Source organism: Meleagris gallopavo, chromosome 2 (genome assembly GCF_905368555.1).
Source record: "Meleagris gallopavo chromosome 2, MGAL_WU_HG_1.1, whole genome shotgun sequence".
NCBI lineage: Eukaryota > Metazoa > Chordata > Aves > Galliformes > Phasianidae > Meleagris > Meleagris gallopavo.
Genome location: NC_139405.1, coordinates 19,980,493 through 19,997,564, shown reverse-complemented (window position 1 = coordinate 19,997,564; position 17,072 = coordinate 19,980,493). Strand labels below are relative to the sequence as shown.

The window sequence follows — 17,072 nt, the reverse complement described above, 5'->3', positions numbered from 1 at the left end:
AAGGCAAGCCGCTCGGTAAATATACTTTCCCTCCTCCCTCCCTTTCTGAATCTTTTTTCACCACGTACCTCAACTATGTCCTATTGACGCTATTAGCACATGGAAAAAATGTAAGGCTAAGTATCAATATAGAATTGCAGTTCTAGCTATCGTTGATATTTTCTAGAGCACTAGCTGCTAATTGCAACCAACAGCACAGCCAACAAAGCTGCATATTTTACAGCTCAGTAACCCCTACTGCATGTCTCATTATATATTCAATATTTTACTTCATTCTGTTTATAATTCTAATCCATTTTTTGCAATTTATCTACTCCCTGTTAATATTATAGGTGATTTTTTACTGTGACTGTGACAGAAGCTGCCGATTTAGCTCTTTCACCTACTGATAAATAAACAATGCACAGATCTGACCTTTAGGTTAACAGGTTTTATGCTTGCTCCACTCAGCACTCTAACTGATTCAATTATCATAAAGGTTCAGGAGCTTCCATGAATACTGAAAAAGACCGACCATATGCCTGCATAGGTGTTGTGGAACAGCAAATACTCTGCAGCCCTCCAGAGAAATTCCTTAATTGTAAATAATTTCACCGTGCGACACAATCAAGTCACCTTGAATGCAAAACCCTCAGCCTGTGGAGGCAAAGTGTTATTTAAGCTTTACTGGGCTGCGTTAAATTCTGCAATTTGAAGGGCTGTTAAGTTTTTCAATTGAAATTTCATTTAAAATGCAGGTGCTTTTTATTATATTGAGGCTTTACTGCTCTCTAGGTACAAGCAAGAACATGGTGCAATAACACAAATCTGGCTCAATCACTGATCAGTAACAGCTGTAATTCCAGAACATTTAGCATTCTTATAAACCACGTCCTGAAATCTATAAATTGCTACAGCAGATCAAGAAAATACTATATTCCCCCTATTCTGCCCGTAGCAATTTTGACATTTATGAGGTTTTCCTGTGAACATTACATTTTATTGAAATCTTAAAAAAAGATATACTTGGGTTTAGTAATTGTTTAAAATAGCATTAGGCATGGGGATTTCAGGGGGGGAAGTATCAAATATTAAGGGTTGAAAATTTAGAATTCATTAGTGGTTGCATGCATGCAAAGACTCCGGGACATGACATAACATATGCTGAATTCCACATCAGTCAACAACGCTATCATTTAATTCCTGGTGAAGGAGCATGCTGTCCAAACCCAAAGTAGCAGTATCTCGATAGGAAGAATAATTCATTTTACCAGAAATTAAGTACTTCCTGCTAATTTTTATGTAGAGAGAGAAACAGAGAGAGAGTGAAAATAGGGGCCATAGGAAATAAATTCAGCACAGACTGTTTTTTTCTTTATTTTAGAATAACAGCTGAAGCAGCCAGAAGTCCCATTTCTCCTCCTACATACAGAGAGATGTAAATCAGGATTATTGCACTGATGCCTGTGGAAACAGTGATGTAAAATTGGCACAGCAAGCTTTTTCTTTCCTTCTTTATTTCTTTCTTTCTTTTTTTTTTTTTGCTTTTACATTTGAAAAAGGAACAGTGTTTTTTTCCTTCATTATATGATGCATCACAAAGCAACTCCATAAAACCCATCCATATCACTATTCCTGTTCTACTCTCACTGATAATAAGGACAGAGTTTTATATTAATGCTTATGCACTCTAGGATTAATTTAGATCTCTGAATTTACAAGTATAAAAGATGATCTCTTGTAAAGAGCAATCCAATTGTATTTGCATGTACTCTTGGGCAAAATCAATTAGGTCATAAGCTGTAACAAAATTTGGTCCATTCACTGCAAGACAGGAGTGGGGATGTAAGCCTGAATTAGATGTATATTCTGTAAAAGAAAAAATTTTGCTGGGGTGAAAGAGAAAGATCTGCTTCAGAACTGAAGACCTTGAAAATAAGATGCTGCAAATTCTTGTTTAATAGGGTGAAGGGAGATTGAAAAATGAGCTAGAAACTAGCACTTTTCTTATTATGCTTCTTACATTTGGCTAGCATATTGTGAGCTTCTGCAGGAGGAAAAAAAAAACAAACAAAGCAAAACAACAACTGAACAGTTTGTTGTGAGGGAACGGATAAGTCTTTTTGTTTCTACTGAATAAGTTGTTGATATTACAGGTGAAACATTCAAGTTGAACTCCTCCTACCCCAAGTTTAGGCATATTCCTTAAGGACAATCTGCAATGTATGGGAGGAGGTGTCAAACAAAAATTTGGGTCCCCCTAGTCCCTCCCTCCCCCTTCAAAAACCCATATTTTGGTAGTTAGCATACCTACTCATACATTCCCTACTGCCCTTTTAAAAGAGAGACTTTTAAGGCTCTCAGTTCAAACAAGACATTTGAGAGATGCTTAATTGGCCCCACTGGATGGGAAAGCATTAAATCCTGGTCCCTAACACTCATTCTGTATAGCTGTTTTTTAAATGGCAAGCAGAATCATCTAATTCTATATACAAATCAACTAGTATGATACTGCTGGGTTGAAAGGGTCTCCACAATTATGTAAAATGCGAGTATTAACTATAATTGGGATAGTTTGCTAATACAATAAAAAGCTCTGAACATGAGAAAAGTTATGCTCGCAGCAGTAGCTATCACTTTCTAAAGTAAGAATTCATGGATGAAATGACATGAAAAAGATGGTTATAAAATTTTAATGGAATGATAAAAGGCAAAAGTCAGCCTCTCAGCTGAATTCTTAAAATCCCTATATATCACAATCAGCTCCTTAACTGTAAAATCAATGTGGAGTATAACATGTTGTCAATGTGGTTGTCACTGGAGGGAAGACAGCAAAGTATGACAGCTACGCGGCTCAGTCTTACAATGATGAAAATAAAATCATAAGGCTTTTTACGTGGATGTAACTGTTTATAGAAGAAATTACTGAACACTGAATTTGTTGGCATATTTTTCTGCAAGATTCTTAGTTCATATTTTAAACTATTTCATTACAGTATTAATACTCGAAAGTACTTTCATTTTGGCAAATGAAATTATCTTTTACGGCAGGCTGTTTTGCTCATCTGCTTCAAAAGTTCAGACTCTACTTAAAAGGAAGGCACAAAACTATCATTAATCTTTTGAAATTCCTCGGCTAGAATCACACATTTGTTTACTTATTGTACAGATGAGGGGAGCTGGGAGCTCTACTCTCTAGATATATTTCAGGGGAATCTATACTTTCATTAATACACTGAGACACGTACCTGGACTTCTGCCCTTTAAAGCTAATGAGAAATACTTGATTTGCTGGGAAACTCTCACTAAGCACGATAGACATTATGGGCCTTTTATACTTGAATCATTTACTCTTTTCAGGAACACGAACAATGAAATTATACATATTAACAAAGTGTGGTATCTTTCATATGTATCCAACAGAATATCCAAACTGTGCAGGTCTGGGCATAAGGGAACACAAAAATCTTACCACACCAGATCATATAACTTGTAAGTCATTAAGACGTTTGTGCAGAGACGTTATCTGTATGAACCCCTTAAAATACACACTGAGAGCTCAGTGTGTACTCACACTTTTTGCCCACTTCTATTCCAACTGCATGTTGCTTTTACTACTCCAGCCAGACAGCCAGGAAGATTCTTCTTGTTTCTAGTCTATAGGCACGTATGAGCAGATTATTTTATTTGTCATACGATCGTTGTAACACATTTGCCATGATATCTGTACGACAGTTTAGCTGTTCTCTCTTTTCGTTGTTCATCCTGTCATGCATTTCACATGGTTCTCTCTTCCATGTATGACCTTTCCATGTTTTATCTTTTGCTTCAGTTTTCATCTAACTTTCTTGAACACAAGTGGTCATATTTACATCAACTAACTATGGGTTAGTTTATATACCTAAATTATATGGACCCAATTTGCATACCTAAATTGAGTGTCTAGTCTTCGCAGATACCCAACATAATCAGTCATTCAAAAAGTTGAGAACTGCAGCATTGCAACTCTCTTTTTCTAAATTGCCCCCTGAAGGAACTTCCCTCTCTCTAGAGACTACAAAAGAAATTTAAGAGAACAAGCCCCCTCCACCCTGAAAACAAAGCTCTGTGGTGAGCGTGCCAGTGGAGCATACAGTAGCACTCTATATGATAGGAATAATACTCTCTGTGCTTCATCAGCAGATACATGCTGATGAATGTTTGATAAATTGTAGGATCATCCTTTTACTGTTTTTTTTTCCTCTAGATATGTATTGATCTCAAGTCATTACTTTATGGTATGTACTTTTGGTACTACTTATTGTAACAATCGTCATTGGACACTGGACTGGACTTTTACAATACAGGAAAAATATGGATTTGCAACCACAGTCTAGGAAAAAAAATACGGGCTGCCTGATAGGCAGCTCAAAAAACTCTCTCAAGTAGTGCAAGCCAAGCACTTATGAAAGTGCTTCAGTGAGAGCTTGCCACACTGGATAGCTATACTGATCCGTGGGACTAAAACACAGCTTTCTGAAAGATAACTGAGATGTCCTCCTGCATGCAACTCATTGGACTGCAAGTAATTTCTAAGACTAAAAAATCAGGAATCTTTTCTCAAAAGTTGTAATTTTTGGTCGCTCAGATTTCACCATCCGTAGAGCTATACTACAAGAATGGTGCAACTGCCACAGGACCAGGCTCCGATAACTATAATTCTTTTACAGCTTCCTTCCCAGTTAGTTCAAAGACTTACCATAGCAAAAGAGAAAACCTAATTGTCATCTGCTTTTTATATCTAGAAAATTTCATTTTATTTCTGAATGCAATGCATGAAATTCTGCTCTTAGTTTAATGGTATACACTGACCTCTCAGTTCAGTAGTGAATATATTGACTGCAAAGCAGTTACCATAAATTTACTCTTACATTACTGAAAGAAAGATCTAATCCAGAAATTTCATCAGCTGTTTCTATTTTTGCAGTAAATAGTTTGATGCCATGCTGACCAAGATCACAGGAACAAGATCTTTTATTAACATGTTTAGCAGGTTTTAAAAAATTCATAGGATATATACTTTATTCTGATCTGTCACTGGCAGGTTAGAGTTTAAAAAATACGTGGAATCAGTTACTAGCACCATGCACATGTAAATGGAAACATCTGGAAATTATTTACAGCGTTTTTCCTCTCTTAAAAACACCTCAAACCTACTAATCTTTACATTAACACACTTTATTACCAGATTCTGTAGAATATTTACTGGAGGTGACATATTGAAATGTCCACCTCTCAAAAGAAGATAAAGCCTGTGGGGTGGAATGCACTGGATAATCTGTTTCACAATGGTCCCCTAAACAATACAACCTGCAGCCTTAGCTGTTAGCAAATACCAGGGGAGCCTGGCACGCTGACTCTAAAATACAACGTGGAGTGTGGAGAGGGGTGGAGGACCCGTGGCCAAATTCTGTGATCACCATGCAAGGATGGGGACTTGATGATACTACTGGAATTTATAAACTCTTGCTTTCATAAGAGCTGTCAGTGGGCGCAGTCAAATTCCTCACGGGTGGTCATGAGAGCCCATTTGAATACAACTAGAGGAATTAGACAGAGTGCTATTTGTGAATAGATAACCTTGATTGTTCAATATAATGAACACATCTGGATTCGTAATAAAGAATAGGACATCACTTAGAATCTAAGCTAAGCTTCCCCCAACCCCTCTGATATCCGAGGACAAGCTAGAATGCAAGGGGGTTTATTTTCTCCCAAATTTCTTTGCTCTTTTCACATGACAAATATAACAGATTTTTATGGCAGCATTTTCTAAATTTTCTTTAATCATTCCAACATCCTCCTAGATTACTAAATGTTTTTCATAAATAAAATATAATATGAAATTCATGATATATTGTGAAATTATCAAATTGCAGCAATGTAATTATACTGCTTTTAAAAGTGGATGTGATGATTAACATTTATTGCTATGAGGTGCATATGCACATTAACACACATATATGCATTTTATTCCTACAGATACTTTATCTTTGGTGAAAAAAAGAAAAAAAAAAGACATATAATCACTGCATAGAATTCAATAAGAACAGAGTACACATATATCTTGCCGGAGCAAGAGATAGGAAATTTCTACTGTCAAATGTTACTTTAAAAAGTCAAAGTCTATTGGTTAGCATGCCCAGGAATTAAGTGTAGTTTTGCAACAAGCTGTCAGTATAGGCAGTTTTGTAAGAAAAATATTGAAGTCCTGACAGAAATACTGCTTATACTCAATGAAAATCATTCAGTCTTAAGCAATTGAGTTGAACATCCTTTCACAGAGGGCAGCCCTCTGCAGTGACACCATCACCAGAGTCCTTTGTCATCAATTAAAGTTTTTTTTTGTTGGTCAGTTACAATGGTTGCTGGATACTGGAGACTATACTTCAGTATGTATTCTGCAGCAGTATAAATACAAATGGAATGGAATACTGGGGAAAATATTTTTCCCCTTGAAGACACAGTTTATAATGGAGCTACAGAAGGGTACAGGATACAGCACCGTAGCTAGAGAAGCAAGTGGATCCTGATCTTAAAATACTTGATGGTGTAAACAGTGGTAGATAAATTTTATATATTTTTTGTTCTTATTTTTAGATTTGCTTTGGAAACATCTACTACCTTCCATACTGACTTCAGGCATCACTGCATTTTGAATTTTGCAGAGGATAATGTTTCATTCTGCTGCACAAATGCCATCCAAGTTATACAAAGCAGCTAACTTGTATATGTGTAGGTTACTCCAAAAGTAACAACTTCTATTTATTTCAATGGAAACTACAACAAATAAAGAGAGTGCAGTAACACTATTTGATAGTGCAAACTCCCACGTGCAAAACTTTTTCAGCTTAGTCACCACCATCAGCTATGCTTTTTTGCCAGTGAACAAGAGCCTGCATGCCATGCTTGCAAAAATCTTCACCAGCAGAGCTGATCTGGTGTCACCACTACTGCCTCACTGTGCTCACATCCACTGTTTGGTTTCCATCAAAGTTCATCAAGCATCAATGAACGTCAAAAGTTCCATGGAGAAATTCAATGACACACCTTATTTCATATGCACTTCTATGTCAGACATCATTTTGTCATACTGCTCCTCTGCTCCTATCTGTTGCATGGTAACAAAATGTAATGGAATACAGGCAGGAAGGTTTAACCTCTACTGCCATACCACCAACATCCACATCTGATGTCATGGGCCAACATAATAAAATAGGAGTCATTACTTTCAGAGCAGATCTAGTATTTACTGATATCAGAGAATGTAAGTTGAAGTTGATTCTAAATTAAATGATAGGACTGTTTTATCTGTGTTGAGGATACCTAAAATGCATGACAACTGAACAAAAACTTTCCATTCCCACTGATCTTTGTTAATTCAAAATAGTGATCTGGTGATCTGAAACTGAGTTTGTCATTGCCGGTCCCATCACTTTCTATATTAACAGTTCTATGTCCTGCAGACTCATCCCGTGTAGTTCAACAGTTCCTTGATTTAACAAAGAGGTGCCAGCACTTCAATAGAGCTTTTTCAGTTGGATTCTGTGTTGGATTTTGCATTTGATACAGTTCTCTGAGCAATGTTATATAACAAATCTGGAATTAACTGTATATACATACACAGAATCTGCCTTTTTTAAAAAAAAGAAACAGACATTAATTTTATCTTACTCTGTAGTATAGTATCTAATAGCCAACTTTTTTTTGGTAATTTTTTTTTTTTTTTCAGAAAATTGTTTTTTTCTTTTTTTGGTCTGTGATGGATGAACATGTAGCAAATTTTGGAGAAATTAAGTATCTTATAAAGAGATTTTTCCTTTTATATCTTGCTGAATGAGAAAGCAAGATATAATTTTTGAACGGGAAACATATTGGGGTGAAGTTGATGATATAACAAAATACTAACTTACTATCTTCATTGCTATTTCATCTTTACTGCCTGCACACCAAAGCGCCTTAGGGTGTTGCTCTGTTTTACACTGGTATGACATCTGTATTTGGGACTGTAAATTTAACCTGATGCTCATGAACCATTGTTGCAGTAAACATTCAGTGCTTGTGACACAACTTAGTTTTTGTCCTTTCTCTCAATGGAAAGCTGTATATTTTGAGAAAGCAACTTGAAAGGAAATGTGCTTTCACAAATGGATAACAATTTTCTTTGAAGTTGAACAAATAATTCACCAAAGAAATTTATCTGAAAAACCTACTCAAGCTCCAAATATGTAAATATTTATTTGCATATATACCTGTAGGTAATTAGCTAATATAAGTAAACTGTGAACTTTACATACTGAAGATGCATTATCTACCCTTGCAAATCTTTGTTGAGATTCATTTCTTGTAGTCTACTTGTGCTTGTATCAAAAATGAATATCATATTAAACTTGTATGCATTCATAGCCTGAATACAACCTGTCTCCTATGACTATTTAATTAATTAATATTGCAAAGATTATTTGACTCTGGTCAAATAGTTCACACAGCACTGTTTCTTGCTGTAAGTAGGAGGAGGAAGGAAGTGCATTTTAAAGGCATCACTTGTTAATATAGGCAAAAAATATTTTTGTACAAAGTAGTAGGTGTAGAATTTTAAAATTCTGTTTCTGGGAGTTTGATACGGGGCAAGAGGCCTACATAAGACACTAATTCTGGAACATATATGAAGGCTGTTCTTTAGCTTTCATGGAAATAAATAGGAGGCATTACTTTTAGAGTCACTTAGTTAGAATCAAGTCCTCGAACATAAAGGAGAGCTAATTAAAGAGCAGTACTTATAAGCGTAACTTAAACTAGCTATATATGAACACACATACATGGAGAGATGTTATATATATATATAAAAAAAAGCACTACTTCCCCAGATACGTATTTAAATATTCATAATTTATGAAAACCTAAGAAGACAGATATCGAGCCCTTAGGAGTTATTATTGTAAATGCATATTCAGGCAGGAAATACATTACTAGCATTTAACTGAGCAGGCTAGATATCCAAATGTGTACAAAGGCAGCTGATCTGTTACTTCTATTTTGTGCTAAATGGAGTTAAATAAGAGTAGACTGCTTACTGTCCTCTGCTGTAGTCATTGAAGTCCAGTTGCTATAAGCATGGCCATAACCATTGGAGGCAACCACTCTCACCTCATACTCAGTATATGGCTGAAGATCTCTGATGCTGTGTTGTAAGGAAGCAGTCGGGCTGGAAAGCAACCTGCAAAGAAAAGTAGCATGAGCTACAGCTTTAAACATCCTAGCGCTGAAAGGAATGACTAAAACATTACATCTCTTGAAAATAAAGCCAGCCACCCTAAGGGTGAGTCATATTTAAAATAACAGGACTTTTCTTGCTCAACAATTGATGGTGGCCTTGCAATGGTCTGCGTACTCTAGAATGTCACCAGCAGAGCGCCTCTGCCGCATCTGGAGTCGGTAGCTGGGTGAGCCTGGGGCGTTGTTGCGAACTGGTGTAGACCAGACAACCTGAAGACTGGTCGGAGTGGCAGATGAAAGCCTCGGAGGCATCACACCATCTGGAGCTGTCGAAAAGCATGGATGAATTAGAGCAGAGAAAACCATGGACAACATATGCTGGCTAGAAACAAAACGCTCCATATACTGGAAAAACTGTTCCTCAGGATCAACAGCAATGTTAACACGGTCCATTTAGTTTAACATTTTCTCTACTGAACTAAGATTTTCTTTTTATTTTCTTTTTTCTAAAGCACTTAATATCATTTTGCTGAAAGCAAACCTCCAAACACCAAAAGGAATTCAGAGGCAACATATTCTCTACCACCTGTCCATTTATTATCCACTTCTCCTTGTGCCCAGTTCTGCCACACCTAGAAGCTAGAGATATTCTCACAGAAATATTACTGAGCAAGACTAATATCAATCAGATCTTTTATCACTGTGATACCTTCTCATCCTTAAATTTATAATAATTTTAAAAGAAGGCAAATGAAATTTTAACAAAAAATAAAGGTGTTCAGGTAGAAATCAAAATAGATTCACTTAAGTCTCAGTCTCTAGCTCACCGTTTTGTTAAGGAAATTAGTTTTTATGAAGTCCAGGAACTGCAGATCAAAATCTGTCACTAATGATGCCACAAATGACCTTTAACTGCTGCGAATTTCACTGTATGCAGTAAAAAGAACTATGCCAACTTGGAGTTTATGGCTTTGTCTGTTTTTCTTTAGAAAGAAAACAATCTGTTGGATAAACTTTCTGTACATAAACACATCTGGAACTCTTATATACAATGCACGTCTGTAGCTCTTTTCCAGAGGATTAAAACACTAGAAAGCTATTGCCTTTCTCATTTAATCTCTTGTATAATGGTTTTGCTTTTCATGGTCCGGTAGTTACTATTTGCTTCTTTCTTTGGTCCTTTCAACAAGTATTTTTGTTGCTGTTATTTTCTTCTTTCTCTTTATTGAAAAAACAGTCTTGGAGATCTGTAACTCAAGGTGCAGTTATAAGCCTCAAGGCATAAGTTGTAAGATAATGAAGAGTATTTTACAGTAAGTTTTATGATCTTCATTTATGAGGTGGTTACTAAAAGGGGAAGTAACAGACTTTGTGAAACACTGTCCAAATTCTACACTCCCTGGAACAGATGGAAGGATGGCATCTACTCTGAAAAAAAAATCACCAGTCATACACCACATTTTTTGTTTATACTGACACAGGCACCCAAAAATATGTATGATGTGTTTCATGCTGATTACTCATGCTTATGACTGGGGAACTTCAAAATTCTTCACATCCAGTTCCAAATTATATTTTATAGAAGTATACAAGACATGGATTGCAGCAATCTGGAGACTCATTCCCTTTCCCTTAAGTTCATTGAATGGCTTGGATTGGAAGAGACCTCAAGGTTCCAACCTCTCTGTCACAGGCAGAGTTGCCAGGCATAGATCAAATACTAGATCAGAGTGCCCAGGGCCCCATACAACCTGGTCTTAAACACTGCCAGGGAGAGGGCATCCACAACCTCTTTCGGAAACCTATACCAGCATTTCACCACTCTCTCCATAAAAACTTCTCCCTGACATCTAATTTAAGTCTACATTCCTTTAGTTTAAAACCATTCTTCCTTGTCCTATTAGCATCTATCCATGTAAAAAGTTGATTTCCCTCATGTTTATAAACTCTTTTTAAATAGTGGAAGGCTGCAATGAGTTCTTCCTGCAGCCTTCTCTTTTCCAGGCTGAGCAAGCCCAGTGCCTTCAGCCTGTGTTTGCAGGAGAGATTGTCCAGCCCCTGGACCATCTTTGTACTCAGAAGAATTTAAAAGAATTTCCTTTCTTTTTTTTTCTTTGTTATGCCAGCTCTCTGCTGGCATACGTGTTATTTTTAAGTATTCTACTACTGAGAATTGGCATGTAAACCTGCAACACTCTTCCAGATGATGAAGTAGACAAAGATCTCCAGTTTCCCTAACTCTCTTCCCCTTTTCTCTGTTACTCTGAAAAGGGCAACATAAAAATTCAGAAGTTTAGCCAACCTGGCTGCCTCTGGACCCCTTTTTCTGATGTTTTTATCTAGATCTAGACAATGAGGCTCAGGGGAATCCCAAGGAAACCTGAAATCTTCCTTGTTACCAAATCCAGGAGATATCCGAGATTCATGTAATCCATGGCCTGCAAATCCTTTGCCATCATCTTCAGGGCCAATCAAGCCTGAGAGTACCTCAACTCAGAGGGCAAAAATAAGGGTGACTGAACAGGTGAGACTTCAAAATCAAACATTTGCAAACAAAATGCTTGTGTGTGCGAATTAATTGCACTCTCAGAATAAAATGGAGAACATATATTTATCTCACTTAACATGCAGCAACATAAACAGTGTTGGACTTGAGATGGGTAATGTAGGATTTTTAAGTTTATGAACATAAAATACAGCAAGGCTTTCAAAAAAACAACATTATCTTGTAGAGAAGACGTGGAAAAGATGGGAAAAGAGATAGTCTTAGTATCAAGTATTTCAAAATTTCAGAGCTATCTTCACATCTCTCTGTTATAAAATATACAATATTTTTGCTATCATGGAGTGTTTCATGAAGTTGTTAACAGGCAAACTCATCCAGAATAAGAAATACAGCACAATTATTATAAAAACTTATATTAGAAAATATTAAAGTATTTTCCTAAGCTGACACTAAAAGAAAGACTCAATGTCCCTTCAAAGCAGGGTACTGTCTCATTAAAAACTGTATGCAGGTTAAAACACACCAATTATTTAAGTGCACACAGAACTTCTCTACATAGTAGAGAAGCTACACCTAACAATGAATTTAATTAGCTGAGTTATAAATTCACCAGGAAGTCAAAGTTAACACTGTTATTGAGGAGGCAGTGTGAGCAACTCAGTGAGGAAGCAAAAGTGTTAAATTTCCAGCTCTGTCAGGACTCATCACTTCACCTTTGTCCCTCTCTCTCAATCTGTTAAATACAGATAATAATACTTATCCTTCTTTGTTAAGCTCCCTGAGATGCACAAAGTAAAAGCTCTGATTAATCTTTATGTATGTATAGTGATGGTTATTACAGTGATACAGGAATACTCATCAAAAAACAAAGATGTATCTGTCTAAATGTCAATAACAACTCACAGTGCAGATGTTATTTTAATGGCAAAGGTAATCTCAGCTAAATGTTCAAATCTCTTCTACCAACAAAAGCCCAACATAGGGAAGAGTAGAAAATTTGGACAAATCTCTTCTCTGAAAGTCAACTAACCTGTAGAATAACTCTACGTCACGACTTTCAAACAAACACATTAGAATATTCTGCAAATTTATTCCATCCAAAAAGATTCCTGTAGCTTGAAGAGAATGTCCTTACTACGTTCTTCCAAAAAGGAATTGAGTAGGATTATTTAATTTTGGAGCCTCTGCTGAGTCATAATGAATAAAGGTGCTCTGTAAAAATAATAATATTTTGATCATTAAAACTTCAGAGCACTTACATCCAAAACTGGCAATTCTAAATTGCATACGGAACATTTGTTCACTGTTTCAAACACTCCTCATCATCAAGGTCTTCAGTGTAATGCTTCCCTCAATTTAACCCTTTTTGCTCAATCCATAACCCCAAGAGACTCCTTACTATGCAAATAATAAGTGGAAACCAGCAATAATTCTACTGAAAATTTCTCAACAGAAGATCCATGTATCTAACAGATTGATATATTGCCTTTAAGACGCAATGTTGCTCAAAAATCTCCCCTCCAAGCTTTAATATTGCCCTCAGGAGGCAACCACTCCACTTGCAACCTACTGAATCAACAACTTGCCTAGTAAATCCTTGCTTAGCAGGGCAGAAAGTCACACTTTGTCTGAAGAAATTACAAAGGCAGAATAAAATATTTAATCAGATATCAATTGTAATCAGAATATTAATTAATTAATAACTCCACAAAATAATAAAAAATGGAATGCTGCAATCTGACAATAATATATTGTATTCTAGACACTTAGGTACACACAGATGAGTGAAGGAAGATCAGATCCTTACTTCACTGCTAAGTAATCTTTGAAAACTGTTTTAACTTTTTGCTTCAATTTCTTAATCTTAAATAGCATAAGCAGTAGTCGGCGGCTTCATAAGTAATGATTCATGTGAGGGCAACAAGCATTGTATTAAACAGTTGCCTAATTTTTGGAGAAATATTCATAACACTTATCAAAACATACTTGAAATTTAAATTATCTGAAAGCAGACTTTAGGAAGGACTAGCAGAAGTGAAATAATTGGACAATAAACCATCTAATTAAAAAAAGGTCTGTACAATTATTCTTTAATAAGATGAAGAAAAATCAGAAGAGTTGGTTTTGGTATCTATCAACTTGATGTAAACTCAGTGCAACTTTGGTGAAGTGACATTTAAGAGTTATCAAATAGTGGATATCCATAATATCTTCAGATAGGCAGATATAGTTGTTTGGAAGTATACAAGTATAACTCTACAATTCCCTACATCTATTTGTATGAAATATTTAGCACATCTTATCTAAATATCTTTCATACACATGTATACAAATGATAACTGCAGATATTTAACTACAGGGGAATTAAAGTAGACACTCTGCAGTTTGAACCATAACACAAAGGAACAGTTGCAGTCAGACTGTGCTTAGAGGAATGTCTTGCTCAGTCATGGCTACTCACTCTTTTCCAGGTTCAATTCACAAACCCCATTTCTTTATCTCATTACATTGGTTGTTAGATACTCCTGATGCATTTTCTATTTTAGGTGCCCATACTGAGATCATCTCATTACAACACTTTTTATGGCAATCTGTTCTGCAATTTGACATTTGTTTCTCCTGATTTTCCAGGTATGCCTGTTATCTAGTTGTTTGTGCAGTCCAAATAATTCCAGACATTGTGTTCACCATAATTCTGATCATGGGCATGTGTTTTTGTTTCATTTAACAGAAAGACAAGCTATGATGTTGGGCCCTGTGTCATCACTAGAAGGGCATGCTAGTTATAAACCTTTATCTGTTAGCAAGATTGCTTTTTTTTTTTTTTCTTTCCTGTTTCATATCTTCACCGGTTTGTTTTTTAACCCTTTTTTTCCCCACTCATCTTTCCTACTCAGTGCATAGTCAATACACAAACTAGTTTTGATTTTTCATTTAATGAACATTCTCCTCCACACTGTTTTACACCTAATAAAGATACAGAGTATTCTTGGATACTCTTTTTAATGTTATAATTTCATTGATTTATGTTTTCAGTTACAGATACTATTCTCTCTAGTAATACATCTACCACGGACAACATAGCCCTATTTTAACTTTGTTGCACAACCCCATTTAACGTATGCCAATGTATTTTGGAATACACAATGTGGAAGACCTGTGGTGACCTTCATGCTTGTCCCACCCTGGGGCTCAGAAAGTAAATAAAACTTTGTTTTGTGAAAAAGCAACTTTAGAGACACAAAGCTATGGCTTAATTTTCTTAGTGCTAGTAAATCAAAACCTGTTCGCACTTAATGTTCCTGAAATTTTATTTTCAGAAGTATAATATAAACGGTACAAAAACATCTTGATCTTTCTTCATGATCTACCCTGTGTTATTGATCAGCTATAGTAGCAATTTCGATTGAAAAGGAGTTGCTTTGTAGATTTGCTAGATTTCAGCATTAATATTACTTACTAGGTATAATAACATTCAGAAAAATAAAAATAGTAGGTTCTTACATTTTAAATTTGTCTTGATCTGCATTAATCATGTGAGCTTTAACTGCAAATTTTCCTTCACTTGCAATATCTGGTATTTCAAGCTGCAAAATACAATTTTAGTAACACCCAGAAAACCAACTTTACTCCTTGGCCTGCAGACCTGAACTTTAATATAATTCTCTTATAAAATCCCAGAGGAGGCTTACATATTCCTCATTAATACTATTTTAAAGGAAAACAAAATCAGCCCTCACCCTCCTTTTAATGAAATTTTTTCTCATCAACATCTGCAATCAAGACATGAGTATCAAGTAAAAATGGGTCTAAGAGATGCCTTTTCTAAGTGCTATTTTTTACTGAAGTCAACACTATAAAAATGTCTTTTAGACTTGTCTTCTTTATATTTATTTAAGAGGTAATCTGTCTTTCTTCTCTAGAAAGTTTACCCAGGCTACTCAGTAGGAAATATGCAAAACTTTAAAAGATACAAAAGAATGCCCAAAAGCGATTAACTGAATGATTAATGATTATAATATCTGTAATAAAGACATTGGATAGAATTTATAACTGAATAGTAAAACTATTTATTCATCAGAATAGTTAAAAGGATGATTAGCCAGTAACTGTCATACCACAAAATTAAAAAAAAAAAAAAAAAAAAGATTGTGAAGACTGCGAGGAAAAATGTAAGAACTGGTTTTACAAAATCGGACAGAAATGACAATTAAACAAAAAAACTCTTGTGGGTCACATGTGACTTAAGTTTCCTGCAAAATGAAATATCTCTTTGAGTGAGCATTGATGTTCACTCATGTGAAGGAATGCACATGATAAGAGGAGAAGGAACAAGATTATGTTCATCTTTATGTAACATCTTCAGCTTCCAGCATGAAGCAGCTTCAGAAATGAATTTCAGGATTTCTTTATTTCATTTGTTCTTCTTTTTGGAGAGGAAGCAGGTGAGAGCTTTTGACATCATCCTCCGAATCTTGCAGCTTCCCTTACAACTGACATCAGAGGGCAGAGAACTCTGGCCAAAGGCAGTTGCATTATCTTTCACATTGATGGAAACACTGACACTGGCGGTAGCTTCACAGAGCGTTGGCAAGGAGCCTCTTAAGTTTCCTTCTAAATGTTGATGGTATAACTTCAAAGATCTGTAGGCAAGCTTTTAGTACTTTCTATCATATTTGAAATGAATCAGTTCTTAGGTAGCTACAGTTTCTGTAGCTAAGATCATGTCCCCATCAGAACAATAACCATAGATAATTATTCAGGAAGATTTCAACCTTTTCATCAATAGCCATTTGAAATGCATTTCAGGAATCAGGGATAAAAACTTAGCATATGAATCAGATGGAAGGCACTAATCAAGGAACCTGACCTTTGATGCTCATGTCTGATTATGACTTAATTTTTTATACTGAACTGAAAAATGACAGAGGAATGTAATTATTCCCAATAGATAGCACTGATGTTTATCCTTCCAATTTGACAGAGGAGCCAGAGGAGGAGCATACACTGTGACATAAAAATTCACATTCCTGGAACAAATATATTTCTGAGGTTTCAGCAGCCAAACTGTAAGGGTCAATCTTTCTAGAAGACGGTGAAAGCTAGAAAAACAGTAGCTACAATATGATTTTGAGCATGGCTACTCCTGCTGCAGTGAGGTGAAAAATATTTGAGTTGGTGAGTTAGCTACTTACACCAAAGAAACACATAGGAAATGGATAGTCCACTTGAGGAAGTCCTAAAAGGCTTCAAAACGTTTATGGTAGAGATGATAGGAAGGCAGAATAGTCATTTTCTGTGATGGCAAGGAGCACCAGATGAGCTCTGAGAC

The 17,072-nt window shown here is 35.8% G+C and overlaps 1 protein-coding gene across 1 annotated transcript in view; it reads right to left on the bottom strand.

The window, feature by feature from the left end:
• USH2A (usherin) overlaps positions 1-17,072 on the bottom strand; it is a 377,385-nt gene that overhangs the window by 127,729 nt on the left and 232,584 nt on the right. The window contains exons 38-39 of the mRNA XM_085219239.1: positions 9,410-9,560; positions 9,093-9,235 (exon numbers count right to left, since the gene is read on the bottom strand). Of these exons, the coding sequence (XP_085075365.1) occupies positions 9,093-9,235; positions 9,410-9,560 (294 nt within the window). The remainder of the gene's footprint in view (positions 1-9,092; positions 9,236-9,409; positions 9,561-17,072) is intronic.